Source organism: Leopardus geoffroyi, chromosome D2 (genome assembly GCF_018350155.1).
Source record: "Leopardus geoffroyi isolate Oge1 chromosome D2, O.geoffroyi_Oge1_pat1.0, whole genome shotgun sequence".
In the NCBI taxonomy this organism is placed as follows: domain Eukaryota; kingdom Metazoa; phylum Chordata; class Mammalia; order Carnivora; family Felidae; genus Leopardus; species Leopardus geoffroyi.
Window position 1 is genome coordinate 32,634,579 of NC_059334.1, and position 23,535 is coordinate 32,658,113.

The window sequence follows — 23,535 nt, forward strand, 5'->3', positions numbered from 1 at the left end:
TGAGAGTGGACATCCCTGTCTTGTTCCTGACCTTAGGGGGGAAGCTCTCAGTTTTTCCCCATTGAGGATGATATTAGCGTTGGGTCGTTCATATATGGCTTTTATGATCTTGAGGTATGTTCCTTCTATCCCTACTTTCTTGAGGGTTTTTATCAAGAAAGGATGCTGTATTTTGTCAGATGCTTTCTCTGCATCTATTGAGAGCATCGTATGGTTCTTGTCCTTTCTTTTATTGATGTGATAAATCACATTAATTGTTTTGCAGATATTGAACCAGCCCTGCATCCCAGGTATAAATCCTGCTTGGTCATGGTGAATAATTTTTTTAATGTATTGTTGGATCCAGTTGGCTAATATCTTGTTGATGTGGCCTTTTCTGCCTAAGGAAGTTGCTATCACATTTCTTGTAAGGCCTACTTAGTAACTTTGGTGAGCTCCTGTAACTTTTATTTGTTTGGGAAACTCTCTCTCCCACAGTTCTGAATGATAACTTTGTCAGGTAGAGGATTCTTGGTTGTAGGTTTTTTATCCTTCTAGCGCTTTGAATATATCCTGCCCCCTCCCTTCTGGCCCACAGGGTTTCTGCTAGAAAATCAGCTGATAGCCTTATGGCTACAAAATTATTTGCTTTTCTCTTGTTGCTTTTACGGTTTACTCTTTATCTTTAATTCTCGTCATTTTATTTTTTTTATTTTTTATTTTATTTTTTTTTAATTTTTTTAACGTTTATTTATTTTTGAGATGGAGAGAGACAGAGCATGAACGGGGGAGGGTCAGAGAGAGGGAGACACAGAATCTGAAACAGGCTCTAGGCTCTGAGCTGTCAGCACAGAGCCCGATGCGGGGCTTGAACTCACAGACCGTGAGATCATGACCTGAGCCGAAGTCGGACACTTAACCGACTGAGCCACCCAGGCGCCCCAATTCTCGTCATTTTAATTATTATGTGTTTTGGTGTGGACCTCCTTGGGTCTACGTGATTTAGAATTTTCTGTCTTCTCAGACCTGGATGTCTGTTTCTGTCCCCAGGTTAGGCAAGTTTTCAGTTTTTTTTTTTTTTCAAGTAATTTTGTCACTTTCTCTCTCTTCTTCTTTTGGTTCCTCTGTAATGCAAATGTTAGTATGCTTGATGTCTCTGAGTGTCTTAACCTGTCCTTATTAAAAAAAAATTTTTTCCGGGCGCCTGGGTGGCTCAGTCAGTTGAGCGTCTGACTTCGGCTCAGGTCATGATCTCAGGGTCTGTGAGTTCGAGCCCCGCGTCGGGCTCTGTGCTGAGAGCTCGGAGCCTGGAGCCTGCTTCGGATTCTGTGTCTCCCTCTCTCTGACCCTCCCCCGTTCATGCTCTGTCTCTCTCTCTGTCTCAAAAATAAATAAACATTAAAAAATTTTTTTTCTTTTTGTTGTTCAGCTTTGGTGCTCTTCCCTACCCCCCTTCCAGATTGTTGATCTGTTCTGAGTCCTCTGATCTGCCATGGATTCCCTCTAATGTATTATTCATTTCAGCTACTATATTCTTCAGGTCTGATTGGTTCTTTTATGTATTCTCTATCCCTTTGTTGAAGTTCTCACTGAGTTTTTCCACTCTTCTCTCGAGTGCAGTGGGCATCTTTATGATCATTACTTTGCACACGTTATCAGGTAAATTGCTTATCTACATTTTGTTTATTTCTTTTTCTGAGGTTTTCTCTTGCTCTTTCATTCAGAACATATTTCTCCATCTCCTTATTTTGTCTGACTCTCTGTGTTTGTTTCTACGTGTTAGGTAGGTCAGCTACATATCCTCATCATGAAAGTAGTGGCCTTATGCAGAAGAAGTCTTGTGAGACCCAGCAGCACAGTCTCCCCCGGTTTCCACAACCGGGCGCTCCAGGGGTGTCCTCTGTGTGGACTGCATGGTGTGACTGGGCCTTGACTGGGCAGGCCCAACCCTTGGCTTGGCTGTGGCAATGACTCGGTGCCACTGCTGTGGGTACACGGTGGGCAGGGCTGGCCCCGGTGTGGTTGGTTGAGAGGCCCGACTGTCGTTGACTATGAGCTGTTCGTTTTCACTGTTATAAACAATTCTCCATAAACATCCTCAAAACAGAGCCCTGTGCCCTGATTCTGATGATCTCCTTAGGGAAAGTTCCTATTAGTCGAATTGCTAAGTCAAAAGGTATGAATGCTTTTAAGGCCGTGGTTTGTTTGTGCCAAATGGCCTCCCACAAAGTTGTACCACTTATGCTAGAGGAGATTTTCATCAAAAAAAAAAAAAAAAAATTGCCGTGTGGAATAGTCTGACTGAAAAGCAGAAGGATTCGCTGTTTTACCTTTTAGGGCCTCTTCCTGTTTCCATGTTCCAATTTCTTGCATCAGGGGAGACAGCAAGGCTTGTGCAGAGAAGATTGTCAAAGGGAGCCCACCCTTTGACAGAACCTTCCTCCACACCTTCTCTCCTTGGCCTTCACCTGGCCAGATGTCTGGGTCCCCCACCCACCCGTGACTTTAATGGTGTTGGGGAGACAGACAAGCAACCAGAGGATAACTCTTCATCTACAAAATGTGTTGAGAGGTATGAAAGGCAAGAGCAGGGTACAGTGAGAAAAAAATAAGGGTGACCAACTGTCATAGTGGTTAGGGAAGGCCTCCCTGAGCAGGGGACAATTAAGCTGACATACGACAAAATAGGGGTCAGAGTGTGGTGTGTGGGGTGACTTCACATGTGGTGACTGGGCTGCTTTGCAGCTGGTGGTCCCCATAAGTTTATTCTTTATATTTTTAAAGTAGGCTTCACGCCCAATGCAGTGCTTGAACTTACAACCCTGAGGTCAAGTCAGATGCTCTACCTATTGAGCCAGCCAGGTGCCCCACCCCCCACCCCCCATAAGTCTATTCTGATTGGACCGGGCCCTGATACGATCGGTATGCCTGACTCTACTGACGGCTTACTAATTTTTTTTTCTTAGTAATAACATGAGAGGAGCCTTTTATTTATAATAAATAAATATAATTAAATATGATAATAAATAACCTTTTATTTATTTTATGTATACATATCATATTTTATTATGGCAGGATTTACAAAATGTAAATTTTGCCATTTGAGTCATTTTTAGCATTTTTTATTGCAGCAAAATACGTATAACAAAATACACCATTTTAACCATTTTTTTAAAATGTTTATTTTTGAGAGAAAGAGAGAGGGCAAGTGGAGTAGGGGCAGAGAGAGAGGGGGACAGAGGATCTGAAGCAGGCTCTGTGCTGACAGCAGAGAGCCTGATGTGGGGCTCGAACTCACAAACCATGAGATCGTGACCTGAGCTGAAGTTGGACGCTTAACCGGCTGAGCCACCCAGGTGCCCCTTAACCATTTCTAAGTATATAGTTCAGTGGCATTAAGTACATTCACACTGTTATGCAACCTTCGCCACCATCCATCTCCAGAACTTTTCATCAACCCAGACTGAAACTCTGCACCTGTTGAACAATAACTCCTCCTTTTGCCACCCCTACCCCCAGCCTCTTGTAACCACCGTTCAACTTTCTGTCTCTCTGAGTCTGACGACTCTAGGTACTTCATATAAATGGAACCGTATGCTCGTTGTCCTTTTGTGATGGGGCTTACGTCTCTTGGCATAATGTCTTCAAGGTTTATCCATGTCATAGTATGTGTCAAAATGTCATTCCTTTTTAAGACTAAACAATATTCCATTGTATGTGTATACCACACTTGGGGGTATCCATTCATCTGCTGATGGACATTTGGGTTCTTTCCACTTTTGGCTATTGTGAATAATGCTGCTATGAACATGGGTGTACAAATATTTGCTCAGGTCCTTATTTACAATTCTTTTGCATATATGCCAGAAGTGGAATCTCTGTCTCGTATGGTAATTCTATGCTTAATTTCTTGAGGAACCACCGTACTGTTTTCTACAATGGCTACACTGTTTTATATTCCCCTTGAGCAATACACAAGGGTTCCCATTTTTCTACATTCTTTCCAACACTTATTTTATGTTTTCTTTTTTTTTTAACAGCTACCCTAATGAGTGAGAAGTGGTCTTTCATTGTGATTTTTATTTGCATTTCTCCAATAACTAATGATGTTGAGCATTGTTTCATGTGCCCCTTGGCCATTTGTATATTTTCTTTGGAGAAATGTATATTTAAATTTTTTGCTTATTTTTGACTTAGATTTTTTATTGTGCTGTTAAGTTTTAGGAGTTCTTTATATATGATAGATATTAATCCCTTATCAGATAGGTGATTTACAGATATTTTCTACCTGTCAGGTATAGATATTTTCTACATGTTAATAGTGTCGTTTGATGCATGGAAGTTTTTCATTTGAATGAAGTCCAGTTTATTTAACTTTATTGCCTGTGCTTCTGGTGTTATCTCCTTAAAATCATTGCCAAATCTAATCATAAAGATTTCCCTCTGTTCTCTTACGTGGTTATATATATTTTGTAGTATTGGTATTGTAGTCCCTACCAAACCACTACAACAATCATTTATGCTTACTTATGTCCGTGGGTCAACTGGAGGGTCAGAAAATCATTAACATGATTCTGGGCCGTGTGTGGTTTCAGTCTGCTCACTCTGCCTGGGGTGTGCTCATCTCAGGTTGACAGGTAGGAGTTCAAGAGGCACGCTCCTCTGTGTATGGGTCACATGCCTCCACTAGTATGGAGGTGGGCCAAAACATCCGTTGGTCCAGACGAGTCATACGGCCAAGCCCAGCTTAAAAGGTGGGACAGCACACTGCCTACCATGAGACCCCAAGATGGGTGCAGATGTGTAATCCTATGCAGAGTGAAGGCTTGGGACCGATCATTTGATCAACCACAATGATGGCCAAGGGTTAGGAATGAACTTGGCAGGGGTGAGGCTTAGAGAGGGCAAGTGCACCCAAAATATGATAATCATGAGGGTAAGGAGGAAACTGCCACTTACTGGCTGTATAAAATGTGTTTGTTAACTGAATGAAAAAGAAAAAGAGTGTATCAGTGGAGGTAAGCTTACTGAGGCGAGAAAGGGGAGCATGGGAACATATTTGGAGAAGAAATTGGGTCACTGTAGGATATGTTAAGTGTTAGCGACCTACCCAGGAGGGGATGTTAAGTGGGCAAAGGCTGTATGGGATAAACTGGACTCTACTTGCAAGGAGCTGAGGGTCTTCTGGGAGAAGGAGGGCATGTACAAGTCTAGCCCCCACAGCTGGAAGAGCTGCTTCCAGAAATGCGAACCTAAAAACCAGGGGAGCTGAGGGTCCAGCTTCTAGCAGGGATCCAGGATGACTTTGTGGAAGAAGTGACAGAGCTGTGCCTTGAAGGCAGAACTGGAGGTGCAAGATGGAACCAGGTGGCACTTCGGATGGAGAGAACAGCCTGGCCAAGGACAGGGTGTGGTGACTGGCAGTGACCCCAGTGAGGGAGAGGGTGTACATTGCAGCAAGGTCACAGAGCCAAGCCAAGGTGTGTTGGTTTTCACCCTACTGGTGACCCAGGGGGTAGGAGAAAGCCAACCTTGGTCAACTCCATTCTAGCTCCATGCCCCAATGGGGTGGGGGATCTGAGGATCAGGATCCTCAGCTACCTTTTCTGGAGCTTGAAAAAATAGTGACCGCGCAGCTTTGGGAAAGGTATGGGGACACTGGCCCTTCTGTAAGAGTTGGGGGGAATGCAACTTGGTGCATCCTCTTTGAGAGTAGTTTGTCAACAGCTATAAAACTATGAAAGTTTCCTTCTTCATGTGGTGCGTGTAAATATAGGAACAAGGCTATTCATTGTGGCTTCATTTGTCAAATTGCAAAGTTAAAAACAACCTCGATGTCCATCAGCAGAGATAAGTTATGGTCCCCCCCACCCCCACTACAACTGTTAAAAAGAGCAGGCTCTGTATGTTCTGAAACAGAACAGTCTTCAGGATATATCATCATGCGGCAAAACAGACTAGGATAGCATGGATACCGCTTAGATTTTTCTAAGAGAGGGAGAGACCTGTATGCTATATCCTTGTATGCACATACGATAGACACTTCAGGAACCCTCCATCCAGCGTCCTCTCTGGGAACATGTGAGCTTGGGTAGAAGGGAGACTCACTTCCTGCTGGGGCTACGCTAGAAGGGAGACTCACTTCCTGCTGGGACTACGATGGAAGGGAGACTCACTTCCTGCTACACACCCTTTTGTATAGTTATTTACCATGTCTGTGCATTACTTCCAAAAAGAACAGACTAAAATAAAATATATTGCCTACGGAGTGACTTTAAAAAAAAAAAAAAAAAACGTATAGGTCAAGGAGACTCAGATACCAGGTTTCACGTGGAGGATGCTGGGCCACTGTGGTGCCCCTCCTGGGATTCTCAGTCCTGCCTGACTCATCTACCATCCCTGGGCATCAGTCAGTGGGAACTTTGGGGAGGGATCCAGGGGAGGGATCCAGGGGAGGGCACAAACACACTGATCTTTTCCCTCCTTACGGGAAAAGTCCCGCTTAGTGACCTTCTGTCACAGCAGCCTCCCCTGCCGGTGGCCTGGACCGGGTGGGCTTTGAAACATGGCCATCAGTGGATGACAGTGGCTTGTCCATTAGTGGCCCTAATGGTGTCATCTGCGGGCACCTCCTTGCACGCACGAACCCCTCCGTGTGTAGTGGTGGTGAATAATCCCCAAATTGTATTTGATTTCTGCTGTGTATTTCTGTATTTCTATTCAAAGCTGAGTGCATCTGATTTTATGGGAATTCATAGCAGTTCAAACTAAATTGTGGCACCCTGCTGTGAAAATCTTTCACTCCTGAGAAACTGAAAAGCTGCTCAGATGTCCCCTCCTGCCCTTTCCCTCCCCCTCGGCTCCGTTTCTTCCTGTCCTCTTGCTTGCTGGATGGAAGGCACTGCCTCTCACCACCCTGAGCACACCCTCAGTTCCTGCATCCCCTGACTGAGCTGCAGGGAGAGGTGGGAGATGGTAACCATTGAGGGCCCTGACCTGGGGGTTGAGCCTGGAATGCACCGATTTCCCAGAAGAGGGGAGTGTGTCCTTTGAGCCTGAAGCCACAAGGAACATGCTTTCCAGTCTCTGTCCAGGAGACCAGGCTGTGATGGGCTCTGTCTTGGGTTATGTCCAGAGGCATTTGGTGACACCCCTACAGATCGGGAGGAGCTGTATGACGAACCTGGCTTCCTCCAGCCTGGGGGAAGCAATGGGGACAGGAAGGAGGGGCTTCCAAGGTTGGGTCAGGGGCATCTTGAGGGCACATTTCATTCGGGGGTTCACTGGGCCCAGCTTGTGTGTGTGTGTGTGTGTGTGTGTGTGTGTGCGCGCGTAGGAGTACCTTCGGGCATTTGTTTTTCTTTTCAGTTGTTAGTCCCCACCTTCAGCCTGGGGCCTGGTCTCTAAGGCCAGGTTTAGCTCATTCTGGTACTTACGAGTCCCCATGGCTGGAACGCAGGGAAGTCCTCCTGAGGGTGGGCGTAATCAGAACAACCCCCCAATCTGCCCCGGTGTGGGAAGGTAACAGGACTGGGCTGGGAGGCAGGGGTCTCTGAGCTGGGACCGCCTTGCCCCGTGTCCAGGAGGGAGAGAGCCCCTTGTCCACGGAAGGACCTGAGTAGTGGCAGAGGGGTGTTATTAGCCAGAGGACCTTTGAGGACCCTCCCAGCCCTAAGGGTCTCCTCCGGTAGTCACATCTGGGACTGTGGACTTCAGGGAGGCTCAGCAGAGCATAGGACAAAACTTTATTTTTTTTAATATAAATTTATTTTTATTTTTTTTATTTTAGAGAGAGAGCATGAGCAGGAGAGAAGGGCAGAGAGAGAGAGAGAGAGAGAGAGAGAATATCTTAAGCAGGTTCCACACTGAGCATGGAGCCTGATGCGGGGCTCAATCCCACGAACCTGGGATCGGAACCTGAGTCAAAATCAAGAGTTGGACACTCAACGAACTGAACTACCCAGGCGCCTCTAGGAAAGATTGGTCTTTCTTTCTTTCTTTCTTTCTTTCTTTCTTTCTTTCTTTCTTTCTTTCTTTCTTTCTTTCCTTCCTTCCTTCCTTCCTTCCTTTCTTTCTTTCTCTCTTTCTCTCTTTCTTTTTCTTTCTTAGTGTTTATTTTTGAGAGAGACAGAGCACGAGCATGAGCAGGGGAGGAGCAGAGAGAAAGAGAGAGAGAGAGAGACGGAGACACAGAATCCGAAGCAGGCTCCAGGCTCCGAGCCGTCCGCACAGAGCCCCGCGTCGAGCTCCAACTCACGAACTGTGAGATCACGACCTGAGCGGAAGTCGGACGCTCAACCGACTGAGCCAGCCCGGCGCCCCTAGGAAAGAACTTCCTAATCAGAGTTGTGTATCTGTTCACATGTTGCTGCCGATGTTTTCATAGGATGGACATTAGCTAAGTCTCTGGTTGTAAAAACGTTGGGTGTTCTAATAGAAGATTTGGAAAATGCGGTGAGTGTGTAGAAGAATGCGGAATCAGCTATAACTGCACCTCTCAGATGAAACTGTTTCACCTAATAGTCCTGTCCATGCACGCGCTGCCCCTACCCACAGACACACACATACCCATCCGTATGCGGTCCTCTGCTTCTTGTGGACATCACACAGTTGAACCAGTTCCTGCTGGGTGTCTGGGCTGCTCCCCTGGGCCGCCACGAACATCGCTGGGGCTTAGCGTTCATGCGCCGCCATAATCATTTCCTCAGCTAAAGTTCTGGAAGTGGAATCGCTAGGCCACGCGTTGAGAGTGGCTCTTTGTAGGTTTTAAACATTGATGGATATTCTCAGCCAAGTTGCCTCGGCTCGAGGGTGTTGGGATCTTGGTGATCTCGTCTCTCTGGTGGCTCCAAGTACCACCTACACGCCGATGACCCCCACGTCTACGTCTGCATCTCTGGCCCCATCTCAGGCCTGACGTCTAGGTGGGGGTGTCCTCCTGCCTGTCCCACGATGCTGCTGGGTTCTCAACAGCCTTTCCAAGCTCACCGTGCCCCAAACTGAACTTCTGCGCTCAGCTCTCAGCTCGTTCCCCCTGCCGCCTCCTCCCAGCTGGGTAGCAGCAACTCCATCCTTCCGGGCGCCCGGGCCAAACCCTCAGGCTCGGTCCTTTCTCACACGGCCTCGTCTTCTCCAGTAGGAGACCCTCTCAGCTCTACCTCGACACATGCCAGACCCCACACCCTCCACCCCAGTCTCTGGCCAGAGCCCTCAGATGTCTGGCCGCCACACTGGTCTGCCTGCTTCTGCCCTTGCCCCTGCAGTCAGTCCCCAGTGGTGCGGCCAAGTGCTCCAGTAAAACTTGACTCTTGCACGGCACTCTCGGGTGGCTTAGGACCGTGACTCTCACTTGACTCCCATCAGTGATGGGCCCATTGTGTCTGTGGCCTCATCTCCTGCCGCTCTCCCCCACCGTGTACCCAGTTACAGCCCCGCTGGCCTCCTCTCTATGTGCGTTAGCACGCTCTTGCCTCAGGGCCTTTGCACAGGCTGTTGCCTCTGCCTGGAAGATGTTTTTCCCTACTAACCACATGGCTCACTCTCCTGCTTCCTCACTGTTTGTCCATATAGCACCTTCAGCGATAGGCAGACTACCCTCACCCCGTTCCTTGCCTCTCTCCTTAGTACTTATTCCCAAGCACGCCGTAGAACTTGCCCACCTACGCCGTCTGTGTTGGTCTCTCCTGGAAGTGTCAGCCCCCACCCCGGAAAGGTCCTCAGCTTGTTTCCTTCTGTGCGCTTGTGTCTAACACAGTGCCTGGCACACGGCAAGTAATGTCAGGGCAGACGCGTGCGGTGTGGCCAGACCCGGCTTAGAAGCCTCTCCTTGCAGCTCCCCAGCCCTCGGGGGTGTAAATGGAGGCTTTGATTGGGGAGGTGATTCCCAGGTGGGGTGACTCCCTAGATGCTGTAACCGTGTCACCTGCCAGAACATCCCCTGTGGCCCTCAGCCCAGGCCCGCGTGAGCAGCAGGTTTTTACAGGTTGATCACAGGAGAAGGCACAGGCCAGTGTGGGTCGCGTTGCTGCCTCGAGTACGGCTGTCTTTGCAGTCTGCTCCCTCCAGGGACAGAGGTGGTAACCTCTTGGGGATGGTGCCGGAGAGGGCCATGTGGGATGAGGAGGCGGGGGGCTTGGTCACCTCTGATGGTGCCGATGTTGTCTTATTGGTAGCGGTTCTCGGGCCAAGGCCTGTGAGATGCCAATACGCCAGAAAGGCAGGCTAAATAGGAACCCACTTCCCGGCCCTGGCTGTCCCCCTTCTTCCTGGCACACGCACTCGGCCTTGCTGCTGGCTCCTGTATCCTGTGGCTGTGAAGCGGTTGTAAGGGTTGGGGCTGAGGCTGGGCGACCAACTTTTGACGGCCATTGGAATGGGGTTCGAATCCCGACCTGACCACTTATCAGCTGTGTGACCTCGGGCAGGTCGCTCAAACTCTCCGAGCCCCAGCGCGGACAGCACGTCGCCCGCCGCAGTGACTGGCACGTAACGTGCACTCGGCAAACGTTAACACTGTGCAGCCCACTCTCACCTCCTCTGGAAGGTTCAGGACTTCTCTTTCCATGGCCTTGGGCAGCAATGGTCTCTATCATTTATTTGACACCTGGCACATGTTCGTAGCCATCCTCCCCCAGGGCCTGGCACCGGGCTTAGCATGAAAGAGGCTGTTGAGAACTGACAGCCCGACGACTCTGAGGCCTGGTTCTGCGTCTTCTTGGCAGTGGGTATGTTTGAGGGATTTCTGGAAGTCTTCCTGCAAGGATGGGCTCTAAGCCAGGTCCCTGAGAGATTTGGGGGCAGCCAGCCCTGACCCTGCTCCTACCCCTGGGGCACGTCTCTGGCACTTATCCCAGGCCCAGAGCAGAACCCCCACACGGAAGGCTGTGTGTCTGTGTTTCCTGGTTCGGTGGGGGCAGGTGAGGGTTGGTAGGAGCCCAGGCCCCATCCTGAGGTGGAGGAGGTCACGCAGCTCTGCCGGGTGGGAGGTGGGAGGGCTGGGAGGTTGGGGAACAGCCGTTGCACAGGGCAGGGCGAGGTCAGACTCTCCCGGGGGACACAGGCCACTTGCTGTGGCCCCAGTGTCAAGGGAATGCCTGCAGGCAATGCAGCATCCATTGCGACACCTGGGCTGGAGGTTGGAACCTAGGGGCCTCTTCCCACTGCCTTTAGCCTCTCTCTCTGGGCCTTGCTTGCCTTCCTGTAGCCAGAGAGGCCAGAGGAAGGGCAAGAACTGGGATTTCAGGGAGAACCCATTAGCAGGATGAACCCACTTTTGCCTAGCTACTCCACTTCACCCTTCAGAGCCGGGGTCCCCGCGACCTACGGTCTCGGCTCCCTTGCCCCAAGCTGAGGACAGAGTCAGCATGGAGCAGACATCACCCCTGCGTCTAACGGCTTCAGAGCTGTCCCCCGCTCCCGATCCTGCAGAATCAGGGCTGTGTTTGGCTGCCTGTCACCCACAGAAGAGAGGCACCAAGGCAATGTGACTGCCTCCGGAGGGGAAGCAGACGTTTAAGGAGACAGGCTGGGGACAGTGTGCCTGGCAGTGTTGGAGCCCGAGCCAGCGTCATGGAAATGATGCGTTTTGCACGTGTGGGTGTGTTGTGCACAAGTGTGCACTTCTTTGTAGACGTTCATCCTGTGTCTATTGTGTATTGTATTCCTGAGGGAGGGGCCGTGCCTTCCCTTTTATTTGTTAGGAAATGGGGAATGGCGGGCAGCAGCGTGGCATGATGGAATCAGTTCCAGTGCTGGAGTGACCTCTCTGGGCCTTGATTCCCTCATCTGAAAAATGGGGACAATACGTTATGGGGACACTTCAGAGGACTGAATAAAACAACACCTCTGAAAATCCCTGGTCTGTGGGAGTTGCCCTCGTAAGTGTTTATTTTCTTCCTTCCTTCCTTCCTTCCTTCCTTCCTTCCTTCCTTCCGCTGCAAACTTCGTGCAACACCTTGCAGAATGGCTACCCTCCCCAGCTATTTGTGGATGATGTTCTTGGCAGATGTTGTTTAATTCTTATAACATCTGGTTTGGGAAGGCAGAGGGCTGGAGATTTTTTTGAAAAAAACACTCACTCACTAGGAGATGTCAGATTGTCACTTAATTGCTCTGTGCCTCGGTTTCTCCACTTGTAAATCAGGGATAATGCCAGCAATGCTGGCTAGCTTCTTTGTAGGATAGGCTACGGCAACGCAGGATAACAGATGGAAAGTGGTTTGAACGTTTAGAAAAAGGCATCCTGCTCAACCTCGCTAGTAGTTAGGGAAATGCAAATTAAAGCAACAATGCCATACCATTTTTCATGCATCCTATTGGCAGCCATTTAAAAGAGGGATCATTTCCAGGTGGGCACAGAGGCCCTCTCATACGCTGCCGGAGGGAGCGGAATTGCCCCAACCTTTCCAGAAGGTAATACAGCGATGTCTAATAAAGGTTTACATACATGGCCGGGGTTGTATCTAATCCACCCAGTAATGCCGCAGCTGGAGAGCCAAGTTCAAGAGCATCCAAGGTCCCGACACGATTATTTTCAGAGGGAGGCCCCTCGTGGCATTACCCGTGGTGGTGGGAACCTGGGAACACCCAAACACCCAACAGTAGGGGATGCTTGTCTCTCTTGCAAACACCCATGCTCTGAACTATGATTTAGCTCCTAAAAAGAAGGGCGCAGATGTAGCAGCGTTGACTTGGAGGGTCATCCGTGAAATATCATGATGTGAGAGGAGCAAGTTTCTTTTGTGTAGAGACAGTTCCATCATTCTAAAGATAAACACAGCCGCACCGCTCCATACGTGTGTGTAATGCGAACGGATTTGCTTGGGTGCAGGGAAGGGCCCGGTAGGATGCATGCCCAGCCCAACCCACCCACTCTGGCCATCAGACACGTCCTGTTTGGCTCCTACAAGTTGAATTATTTGCCAACATTTAAAAAGTGAATTCATAGAAAAAGCCCAATGGTCGGCTTTTCATTGAGAGAAATCAGAAGCCCTGGCCGCGCTGGGCCCACATCCCTCTTGGCTGGAACACATCAGCGGCTGCCCCTCTTGGACAGAGCCTGTGGCCTCTGAGTGGCCATCATCCCCACCCACCCGGTGTCTCCCTCATTTCCGTTCCTGGCCTGGCCCCTGGAGCATCTCAATTTGCATCCCTGTGATGCTGTTAACATTCCAAAGCTCAAGGGGGTGGAAATATAGGAATATATGAATGGGGGGGGGGTCTGTCTTTTATTATTTAAATACATCTTAGGATCGTTTATTCTGCAAATTACCGTTTCATGCCTAGTAATCAGGACATCAGGGAAACAAATGTTAGAAGGGAAACCAAAGGGCGTCACGGGCCATTGCGTGTTGTATGTGGCAGGAACCCCGGTGGGGTCGTGTCACAGGCCACTCGGGGCCTGGGCTGACAAAGGCCACTCCGGGTCTGGAATTCAGGGATCTGAGCTTGTGGCTCTTTTGGAATCTCTCACCCCTGGATCTTGCAGACATGTGGAAGTCTCTCCAGAGATCCCTTCCCTTCCGTTCCCTTCACCTCCCCGTGGCTTTCCTGGCCTCTCATCCACGAGGGAGGCGGCCGGTCAACTTAGGTCCAGATGCTGAGCCTGGTGCTCGCTAGCCGGGAGTCTCTGAGCAAGCTGTTGAACAGGATGACGTGCAGGCCCTTGGCTAGGCCCTGCGGGGATGTGGAGGCGTGTGGGCTGTGTCCCTGTACTAACAGGGCTGGCATTTGAGAGGGCCGTGGCATCCCCAGCTGAGGAGCGTGGGCCCCTCCTGGTGCCTCTGCTGGTCTCCGGGAGGCCTGTCCCTGAACTGCTGCAGGGCTGAGAAGGAACCAGAGGACCGTGGCCCTGCTGTAACAGGGCCACCGCTATGGTGCGAGGTGCAGTCACCCTCCCCGACACCCTTTGAGGTGGGATCTCGCCTCGCTGAGCCGCTGGGGGCTGGGCTCCAGATCTCGCTGGAGCTTTGCTCTGAGCCCCTAGAAATTTGGCCTCAGTGTTCTACAGACTTGCTGTGGAACGCTGTGCAGTTACCTCCCCTCTCTGTGCCACTCTGGACACCGCTGACTGCCGCCACCTTTCATATCCCAGATTATGAGATAGTAGGGTGGGTAGGAAAAGTGAGAAAAGACATGCCCATTGGGCACTTAGGCTGGGGGGATCCGGGGTGTTGGGCCTGCCAAGCCTGGTCTTAGACCCCTGACTGCCTGCTCAGCACCTATCTCCTATCCCTGTCCCCAGGCTACCCAAGCCCCATCACTCCTGGGGCTGCCATCCTGGAGGATGTAGGCAACGGCCCCTCCCCGCAAGGGGCCCAGAATGCCTCGGTCACGCATTCCTGTGCCTACTGCTTAGCCTCGCTCACTCTCTCGCTCGCTCGGCTGTGTAGCCAGCCCCATGAGGGCAGACGCACCGTTGCCCCTGCCCCCACCCCCAGGCCGCTGAGCTATACCCAGCCCTGGACGATACGAAACCAAGCGATGCAGACCCTCTCTTCTTTCCCACACCCACCTCCCCACCACGTGAGTTGATTCCCTCCCTTCTTCCCAGGTCAATTCTCCCCGGAGCTGCAGGGGTGGGCAAGTGTAGGAGGGGCTCGGAGGGCAGGCTTCTCACCTCTCCTTCCTTGTGTCCCCAGGAGACATGAGGTGCCACGTTGCCACCGGCTGCCTCGTGGCCTGGCTGTTTGTGCTGATCTCCGGATGCCTGGGTAAGTCCAATCCTCTGCCCTTCCTGCCGCCGCCAGCGTGGGGTTTGTGCACTGGGAGGGGGCTGGGGGGGGGGGGCGCGGCTGCTCTGGGCCCGCAGACCTCGCCTTGCTGTGTGTGTGATTGCACACACACTTCCCTCTCTGGGCCTCGGTCGCTTCCGCAGCACTCACAGGACTGAAAATACCAGCCTCCCCGGGAGGGAAGGGGAGGAGCCTTGAGAAACAGGTGAGCTCCAGGGGAAGGAGGCATCTGTGACCGTGAACCCCTTCTGGGATGCAGGGAGTGGCTGCAGTGCTCTTCGGTTTCAGAGCTGTCTTTTGAGTACCTACTGTGTGAGGCTGTGTCTACTGTGCCCAGTTCTGGGGTACGGGGCAGTGACTCGTGCTCAGGGAGCCCCGAGCCTGGTGGGGGAGGAAGCCACAGCTAGGATTTACTACCTAGAAGGCAGGTGAGTATAGTGGTAAGAAGACGGACATGGCTCTGGAGAAGCCCATCAGAAGAAAAGATTGATTGGGCCTGTGGGGACAGGAGGGACTCAGCCAGGGGGAACATTTAATCGGGGCTTTGAAGACTGAGAAGTAGTTTTAGCGTAGGGGAACAGGAGGAAGGGAATCCCGGGAGGAAGGAACAGCTTGAGCGAATCGTGGTGGTGAGGTGCCCTTTCCCCTGGCAGGGAGGACCGGCCCTCCTTCCCCAGCGGCCAGATCAGCGTCAGTTCTGGTGGCCGCAGAGGAGGCCGGGAAAGGCCTGGGCATTTGCCTGTCCCTTGGCTCCTGGACAGCTGGTGGCAAGGAGCAAAGCAGCTCTGGACTGCGCTGAAGGAAGGTTAGGACTGCAGGCACGGCTGGCATGGTGTCCCCTGGGGCCAGCGTGTCCCCGGGGAAGAGCTGTGGGCCCGGCCTGCCTGGTGACACGGGCAAACATATTCCTGAGTGAGGCCAGCTCCTTCTGTCACTCCAGGGAGCTAGGGAGTCGCTGGAGGAAGCCAGCCTCCCACTGGCTGCCTGAGAGTCCCTTGAAGCTCCCCTCTCCTGGCCACTGTGTCTGGAAGGATCTCTGCTGGAATGCCTCTGTGATGGGGAGCTCACTTCCATCCAGGCAGCCTGGGATTACGGCGCAGTTTCACGGACTCTCAGGGGAGAGCTGGAGGCGCTCTCAGACCCTCTCTCGAGTCTTGACCTCCTTTGCAGAGAAACTGACACCTGGAGATGTTACTGGCCCGAGGTCATGCCAAGCAGGGCGTGGCTGAGCCTCAGTCAGGGTCAGGATACTGCTCCCACGGCCATTGCAGGAGACCTCAGTGGGGGCACATGAGATCAGCTCTGACCCTCTGGCTTTGCTGGATGGTGGGGGAGTCAGGACACTCTCCTCAGCCGGCTCTATGACCTTGGACACTCATGCCCTTCCCCCGCTGTTAAGAAGAAATACATCGGGGCGCCTCGTGGCTCAGTCGGTTAAGCGTCTGACTGTTGATTTCAGTTCAGGTCATGATCTCATCATTTCTGAGTTTGAGCCCTGCGTTGGGCTCTGTGCTGCCAGTGCGGAGCCTGCTTGGGATTCTCTCTCTCCCCCTTGCTGCCTGCCCCTCCCGGGCTTGCACTGTCTGTAAAAATAAAACAGGTGCTAAGAGCTCGGCTGTATCCTCAGCAGAGGATAGTTTCCTCTTGAGCTCTCTGGGTGGAAGACGGTTTGTGCATCTCAAGTGGGCACGAGGGAGTAGCACAGAGCCAGGACTCCTGGGTTCCCGCCCCACTTCTCCAACCGCTTCCCTTGGGCAAGTGTCTTAGTCTCTCTGTCCTTCAGCTTTCTTATCTCTAAAGTCAAAGGACAATAGGACTCTCCTCCTTCAGTTGTCAGAATGATCAGACGAGTTAATGCACATGTCAAGCACTTAGAATAGCGCCTGGCACGTATTAGGTGCTAAGATAAAGCGTTAGCTCTTTTATTATGAGCTGTATCTTTCTCTGGGTGAAGGAAAATGGGGCGCAGAAAACAGAAAAGTTAAGCAAGTTGCCTGGGGCCACACAGCAGCTCTGTGGCAAAACCAGCCCATCTGGGGACTAGTCTGCTTTGCACGTATATGAGGGTCCCTCTCTCTCATTGCCGGGTATGGTCCTCCCTTCCTGGTGCCTGTCTGAAGTGGCCAGTGTTGTTCCTTTGGCATGGTGAGGCCATGGCTGACCTTAGGGACTGAAGGACACCGTCTTCTACCCTGCCCTTCCGACACCTGCCCCTGACCCCTCACCCTCCTCTCGTTCCCGCAGACCCTCCCTCATCACTTCTCCCCATTTTGTTTTCATCTGACCCACAGCCCCAGTGGATCTCTCCTCCCATCCCGGGTAGTCAGAGATGGGTCAGGCTCACGGATGTCAGACCCTCTTGTCAGCCTGTCATCTTCTCTTTGCCGAAGCTTGTTCCGCCTTCTTCCCTCTGGCCTCAACGTGTTCTTCATCTGTGGGCTTGCTGGGGGGCAGGAGGTGGAGGCCGGCAGCTCGCATGGTGTGTTTTCTGTGAGCCTCCCCACTCCCTTCTCCCCTCAGGCCTGCGGTGGTAAGAAGCTAGATGCTGTGCGGTGTTTTTTTGTTTTTTTCTTTTTTTTTATCATGAAATTTATCGTCAAATTGGTTTCCCTACAACACCATACAACAGCTGCCCTCCTCAATACCCATCACCCACCCTCCCCTCCCACCCCCCATCAACCCTCAGTTTGTTCTCAGTCTTTAAGAGTCTCTGATGCTTTGGCTCCCTCCCTCTCTAACTTTGTTTTTCCTTCCCCTCCCCCATGGGTTTCTGTTAAGTTTCTCAGGATCCACAGAGGAGTGAAAACATATGATATCCGTCTTTCTCTGTATAACTTATTTCACTTAGCATCACACTCTCCAGTTCCATCCACGTTGCTACAAAAGGCCATATTTCATTTTTTCTCATTGCCACGTAGTATTCCATTGTGTATATAAACCACAATTTCTTTATCCATTCGTCAGTTGATGGGCATTTAGGCTCTTTCCATAGTTTGGCTATTGTTGAGAGTGCTGCTATAAACATTGGGGTACAAGTGCCCCTATGCATCAGTACTCCTGTATCCCTTGGATAAATTCCTAGCAGTGCTATTGCTGGGTCATAGGGTAGGTCTATTTTTAATTTTTAATTTTTTGAGGAACCTCCACACTGTTTTCCAGAGCAGCTGTACCAGTCTGCATTCCCACCAATAGTGCAAGAGGGTTCCCGTTTCTCCACATCCTCTCCAACATCTATAGTCTCCTGATTTGTTCACTTTAGCCACTCTGACTGACGTGAGGTGGTGTCTCAGTGTGGTTTTGATTTGTATTTCCCTGATAAGGAGTGACATTGAGCATTTGTTCACGTGCTGGTTGGCCATCTGGATGTCTTCTTTGGAAAAGTGTCTATTCATGTCTTCTGCCCATTTCTTCACTGGATTATTTGTTTTCTGGGTGTGGAGTTTGGTGAGTTCGTTATAGATTTTTGGATGCTAGCCCTTTGTCCGATGTGTCATTTGCAAATATTTTTTCCATTCCGTCGGTTGCCTTTTAGTTTTGTTGATTGTCTCCTTCGCGGCGCAGAAGCTTTTTATCTTGATGAGGTCCCAATAGTTCATTTTTGCGTTTAATTCCCTTGCCTTTGGAGATGTGTCGAGTAAGAAATTGCTGCGGCTGAGGTCAGAGAGGTCTTTTCCGGCTTTCTCCTCTCGGGTTTCGATGGTTTCCTGTCGCACATTCAGGTCCTTTATCCATTTTGAGTTTATTTTTGTGTTTGAAATATTTAAAGCTGGCGGACTCCTCTATCTACTGTGTGGGGAACAATCAGTAGGCGTGGCTGGCAGAGGTGGGAGGAAGCCACCAGGGCGGAGCCAACAGTGGATGCGGACTCACGGGGAAGGGGTGTGTGGGGCACGGGAAGTTGGGACTCCCCCATGTCCCCTCCCCTTGTACATCCACTCACGGACCAGCTGGGCTGGAGGTCTCACACAGAGCCTTTGTGCCTTGAGAGTGGTTTTTAAGAGAACGAATAACCTGTCTGTGTGCCCTTTCCCCACCCATGCCCCGCCAGCCCCCTCCCCGCACTGGCAGCCCAGGGCCACGGGGTCTCTGGGGGCAGCAGGACTGTTCCGAGGACCCAGGCCCTGCTTGGTAGGTGGCAGGAGACATCTGCCCCTGGGGCCCTGCCGGCTGCCCGTGCAGAGCACTCAGCAGGTGATTATCGGCAGGTCCTGGAAAAGAAAATTTAAAAATGAACAATGCTGCTGCACGCGGTGTTTTTTTCCTGGCTGGTTTCCCTCCCCCAGCAGCCCAAGCCCACCCCGGAGCCTTCAGCCGGGTTCAGCCCGCTTCCCATACTGGAGCCCAAGGCTCTTCTTGGTCAAAAGCATCCCTCTCTGGCTGAGCAGGTGGCTCCACTATTAATACCAATATTAATAGTAGTTACCATTTATCCAGTGCTTGCTGTGTGCTGGGGCATGGCGCTAAGCACTTTATGTATGTAATCTCACTGAATCCTCAGGGCTGCCCTGAAGTAAGTCTTGTTACTGCCATTTTACACCGGAGTAAACTGAGGCATGGGAGGATCGTGTGGCTGGAAAGAAGCACAGGGGAGTTCCAAACAAAGGCAAGGCCCTTGGCCATTGGCCTCTTTCTGAGGCTGTTATGTGTGAGAGGGGTTCTGGATTCCTGATATGACAGGATGGAGGAGTGTGGGGGGGGGGCACGTTTGTAGTAATGGTGATCAAGGAGGGCTTCCTGGAAGAAGGGATGTCTAAGATGAAACTTGAAGGATGTCTAAGAAGACACTTGAGCCCACTCCCCACTAGGAGCATCTCAGGCGGGAGGGGGAGGTGCTCCTCCTCGACTCCAGCCTTCTCACTTCCTGGGAGCTGGCCTCCGTTCTCTAGCCTGGCACCAGCCCTGAGACAGCCCCAGCTCAGCCGAAATGGGGAAAAGAAGGACGTCCCCGGAGGACCCAGCAGGGGCTGCTTATGGCTGCACGACATCAGCCCTGTGCGAGACAGACCAGCTACCTACCCCCTGGTTGGCAGGGGCAGAAAGGGAAGAGCCCTCCCTTGCCTGCTTCTCGGGTGTTTTCCATACCAACAACCAATTCTCTGGACACCAACTGGGTGTCCAAAAATTCAATGGAATTCAGTCTGACACTATTTGGAGTTAGTGTCAAATTATACACATTTAAGGGCTCGGGCGCACAAGCCCGCCCCCATGTCACAGGCCAGTCACGAGTCCTAGGCCACCCATACTTCTCACCTACCGGCCATAAATCAGGGCTTCCTATGACCCCCTTCCTCAGGTTTTATCAGCTAGAATGACTCACAAGACTCAGGGAGGCAGTTTACTTCCATTTCCTGGGTTAACATAAAGAGTACAGCTCCGGGGCAGCCAGACGGAATGGGGTGAGAGTGGAGCTTCCTTGTCCTCTCCAGCCACCCTCCCAGCACGTGGATATGTTCACTTCCTGAGCACTCGTCAGATCTCTTCAATCTCCAGCTCCCTCCCCTCCCCAGAGGTCTGGATGGGACTAAAAGATCCCCCCACTAACGAGTTGGTCTTTCTGCCCATCCTGGGGCTGCCTAGAGGCTCCCCACCGCCCAACCACGTCCCCTCACTAGCATAAACTCAGCTGTGCTCAAAAGGGGCTCCTTATAAACGATACTCCTCTCTCTCTGGAAATTCTAAGGAGTTTTGGAGCTCTGTGTCAGGAACTGGGGCAAAGACCAAATACATACATATATATATATATATATATATATATATATATATATTCAAAAAAAATTAAAAAAAAATTTTTTTTAACGTTTATTTATTTTTTGGGACAGAGAGAGACAGAGCATGAACGGGGAGGGGCAGAGAGAGAGGGAGACACAGAATCGGAAACAGGCTCCAGGCTCCGAGCCATCAGCCCAGAGCCCGACGCGGGGCTCGAACTCACGGACCGCGAGATCGTGACCTGGCTGAAGTCGGACGCTTAACCGACTGCACCACCCAGGCGCCCCTCAAAAAAATTTTTTAATGTTTATTTTTGAGAGAGAGAGGGAGAGAGACAGAGCATGAGCAGGGGAAGAGCAGAGAGAGAGAGGGAGACACAGAATCCAAAGCAAGCTCCAGGCTCTGAGCTGTCAGCACAGAGCCTGAAACGGGGCTCAAACTCACAAACCATGAGATCATGACCTGAGCGGAAGTCAGATGCTTAACTGGTTGAGCCACCCAGGCGCCTCCAAATATATTTTTTTTATTATACTGCACTACTGAAGGCTGTTAAGAGGAGGTTCAGGGGACAGGTAAAGCCAGCCTTGGGGAGGCCTTGTGTGGGGAGCTTGTGGTTTGGGGGGCTCTTTGGAATCACTAAATTCCTCAGCCCGGGCCACTACTTCCTCAACTCCTTCCAAACCTGGCCCTTGTCCCAAGGCCATCACAGAGTGATACAAGGTCAACCACCCAGGGGTCCCCTAAGGCCTGTGCCACTTACTAGCTGTGTGACCCTGGGCAAGTTACTGCGTATTCCCCACAGGCCTCGTTTTTCTCAGCAGTAAGATGGGGATATGATAGCCCCTGCTGTACCATGAAGATTGGTGGAGGGGACATAGTGGCTGGCATGGAGAAAGGTTCTATACATGGCATTGTTGTCATTCATCCTATGGGGTCGGCTCACGTTCCTTCACACGACAAATACCTCCTGGGGCTCCTGAGTCCTCGCTCTTCTCTGAGCACCAGGCTGGCAGCCATCGAGGAGGATGGCCCTGGTCCTTGGTGTGCTCACATGTCATCTACAGCCAGGCTGCCTGGTGGGAGTACAACGTGAGCCACATGTGTGAGTTGGAATTTTCTAGAAGCCGCATTAGAAAAGAAACACATTTTATTTAAAAAAATTTTTTTTCATGTTTTTATTTATTTTTGAGAGAGAGAGACAGAGCATGAGCAGGGGAGGGGCAGAGAGAGGAGACACAGAATCCGAAGCAGGCGCCAGGCTCTGAGCTGTCAGCACAGAGCCCGACGCGGGGCTCGAACTCACGGACCGTGAGATCATGACCTGAGCCGAAGTCGGATGCCCAACCGACTGAGCCACCCAGGCGCCCCAAGAAACACATTTTAATAATAAGTTTAACCCAATATATCCACAATATTTTCATTTCAACCCATGTTCAATATAAAAGGTTAATGAGATATTTTACACCCATGTTTTCATATAAAGCCTTTGAAATCCTGCGTGCATTTTATGCTTCATCATGTCCCAGGACTCATTAGCCATATGGGGCTGGTGGCCTCTCTCGCCGTACGACCTCCCTACTGGCATTATTCCCCATTTACCCAGAAGCAGGACAGTGACTCGCTGAGGTCCTGGGAAGGTGGCCGTGGCACTGGACGCAAGCTCAGTGCCCTCTGCAGCCCCTACTCTGTGTCTCCCTTGCAGAAGCTATGGCATAAGGTCCTTGACTGACACTCTTGTCCTCTGACTTCCAGGCCAGGTGAACCGACTGCCCTTCTTCACCAACCACTTCTTTGACACGTACCTGCTCATCAGCGAGGACACGCCCGTGGGTGAGTTGGCACAAGGGCTGGTGGGCATGCCGGGTGGCATAGGGTGGGCTTCCCTTCCCACAGGCGAAGGTGATCCTAGAGATTGAGGCCATCTTCTACCAATTTTTGGAACCTCTTCCATGGTGTCCCTCATTGGGGTGTGTATGGCCTCTCCTTGGGGATGGCGCGCTCAGTCCTTCCCAGGACTGTCCCTTCCCACACGGGGGGGGGGGGGGCTCCAAGTGCCCAAGGAGTTATCACATTGAGCCCAAGATGCGTGACTTCTTCCACTTCTGTCCTACACGATGGCTTGTTCCTCTTCTTTGGGAAAACTTGAAGTTGGCAACTGTCACAGAGTTTGTTTTGTAGCCTTTTGCACTTTTCCGTGATCACCAAGTTTTCCGCAACGAGTCTGCCTATTTTTGTCATGAGGGGAACAATGACCTATTTTGGAGGTGATCGCAAACACCCCTCACACCCCAGCTTGAGTCACCTCATTACCCAGCTCTGTCCTCATGATCCCCTTCCTGAGGGCCTGGCCTCTATGCCTGTGGCTGGAGATGTGCACACATAGCCCTGTAGCCTTCGCTCGGCTCCGGGGACCAGAAGGTTCTCGGGGAGCACAGCTGCACTCATGGGAAGACGCTCATTCCTGTGAGAAGCCCCTCCTGCCTCCCCCCACACTCCCTCCCTTGTCCTCATTCTTGTCCGTGTCATCTTAGGGAAAATGCCCGTCATCTGGGGCTTCTTAAACTCAGGTCTGCCTCCTCCGTGGGTCTGCGGGCGGGGCTCAGGGCCGGTGTGGTGCTTCTTTCTGGAGCGTCGCTTGTCCTTGGAAATGAAGCAAGATGGCATGGAGAGAGGGGAGGGGTGTGAAGGCATTTAACGCAGAGGTCACTTTAAACACTCTCTTACGTAAAACCAAAGGTAGATGTGTGATAGAGAAGATGCAAAATTCTTCATAGACATCTCTGCTTGGCGAGGGGAGCCTCAGCAGGCCCCGGCCTCTCCCCTGCTGTGTGTGCGACCAGGAGGGCAACCCCTGGAGAGACCTTTCCTTCCATCCTTCCCGGTGGAAGCTTTTTTGCAGGTGGCTGCGGAGTATAGCAGGTGTTTCTGACTGTTGTGGGGATTGTCCCCACAGTCCAATTGCTCCTTTCTAGGACCCATGGGGTAGGGGGGGCCCTGGGGAAAGTTGCAACTCCTTTGGTGATTCACAGCCTCCCTTGGATTGGCGCTGCAAGGCTGGATTTGTGGGTGTAGGTGCTTAAAGGCTCCTCCGAGAAGGAGGCTGCCCGCCTCTCTG

The 23,535-nt window shown here is 51.4% G+C and overlaps 1 protein-coding gene across 7 annotated transcripts in view; it reads left to right on the forward strand.

Annotated features, from left to right (window-relative positions):
- The window catches only part of CDH23 (cadherin related 23), a 416,047-nt gene that overhangs the window by 35,017 nt on the left and 357,495 nt on the right, over positions 1–23,535 (forward strand). For all 7 annotated transcript variants that reach the window (XM_045439537.1, XM_045439536.1, XM_045439540.1 and 4 more), the window contains exons 2-3: positions 14,619–14,690; positions 22,173–22,250. In XM_045439537.1, the coding sequence (XP_045295493.1) occupies positions 14,624–14,690; positions 22,173–22,250 (145 nt within the window). In that variant the 5' untranslated portion in view covers positions 14,619–14,623. The remainder of the gene's footprint in view (positions 1–14,618; positions 14,691–22,172; positions 22,251–23,535) is intronic.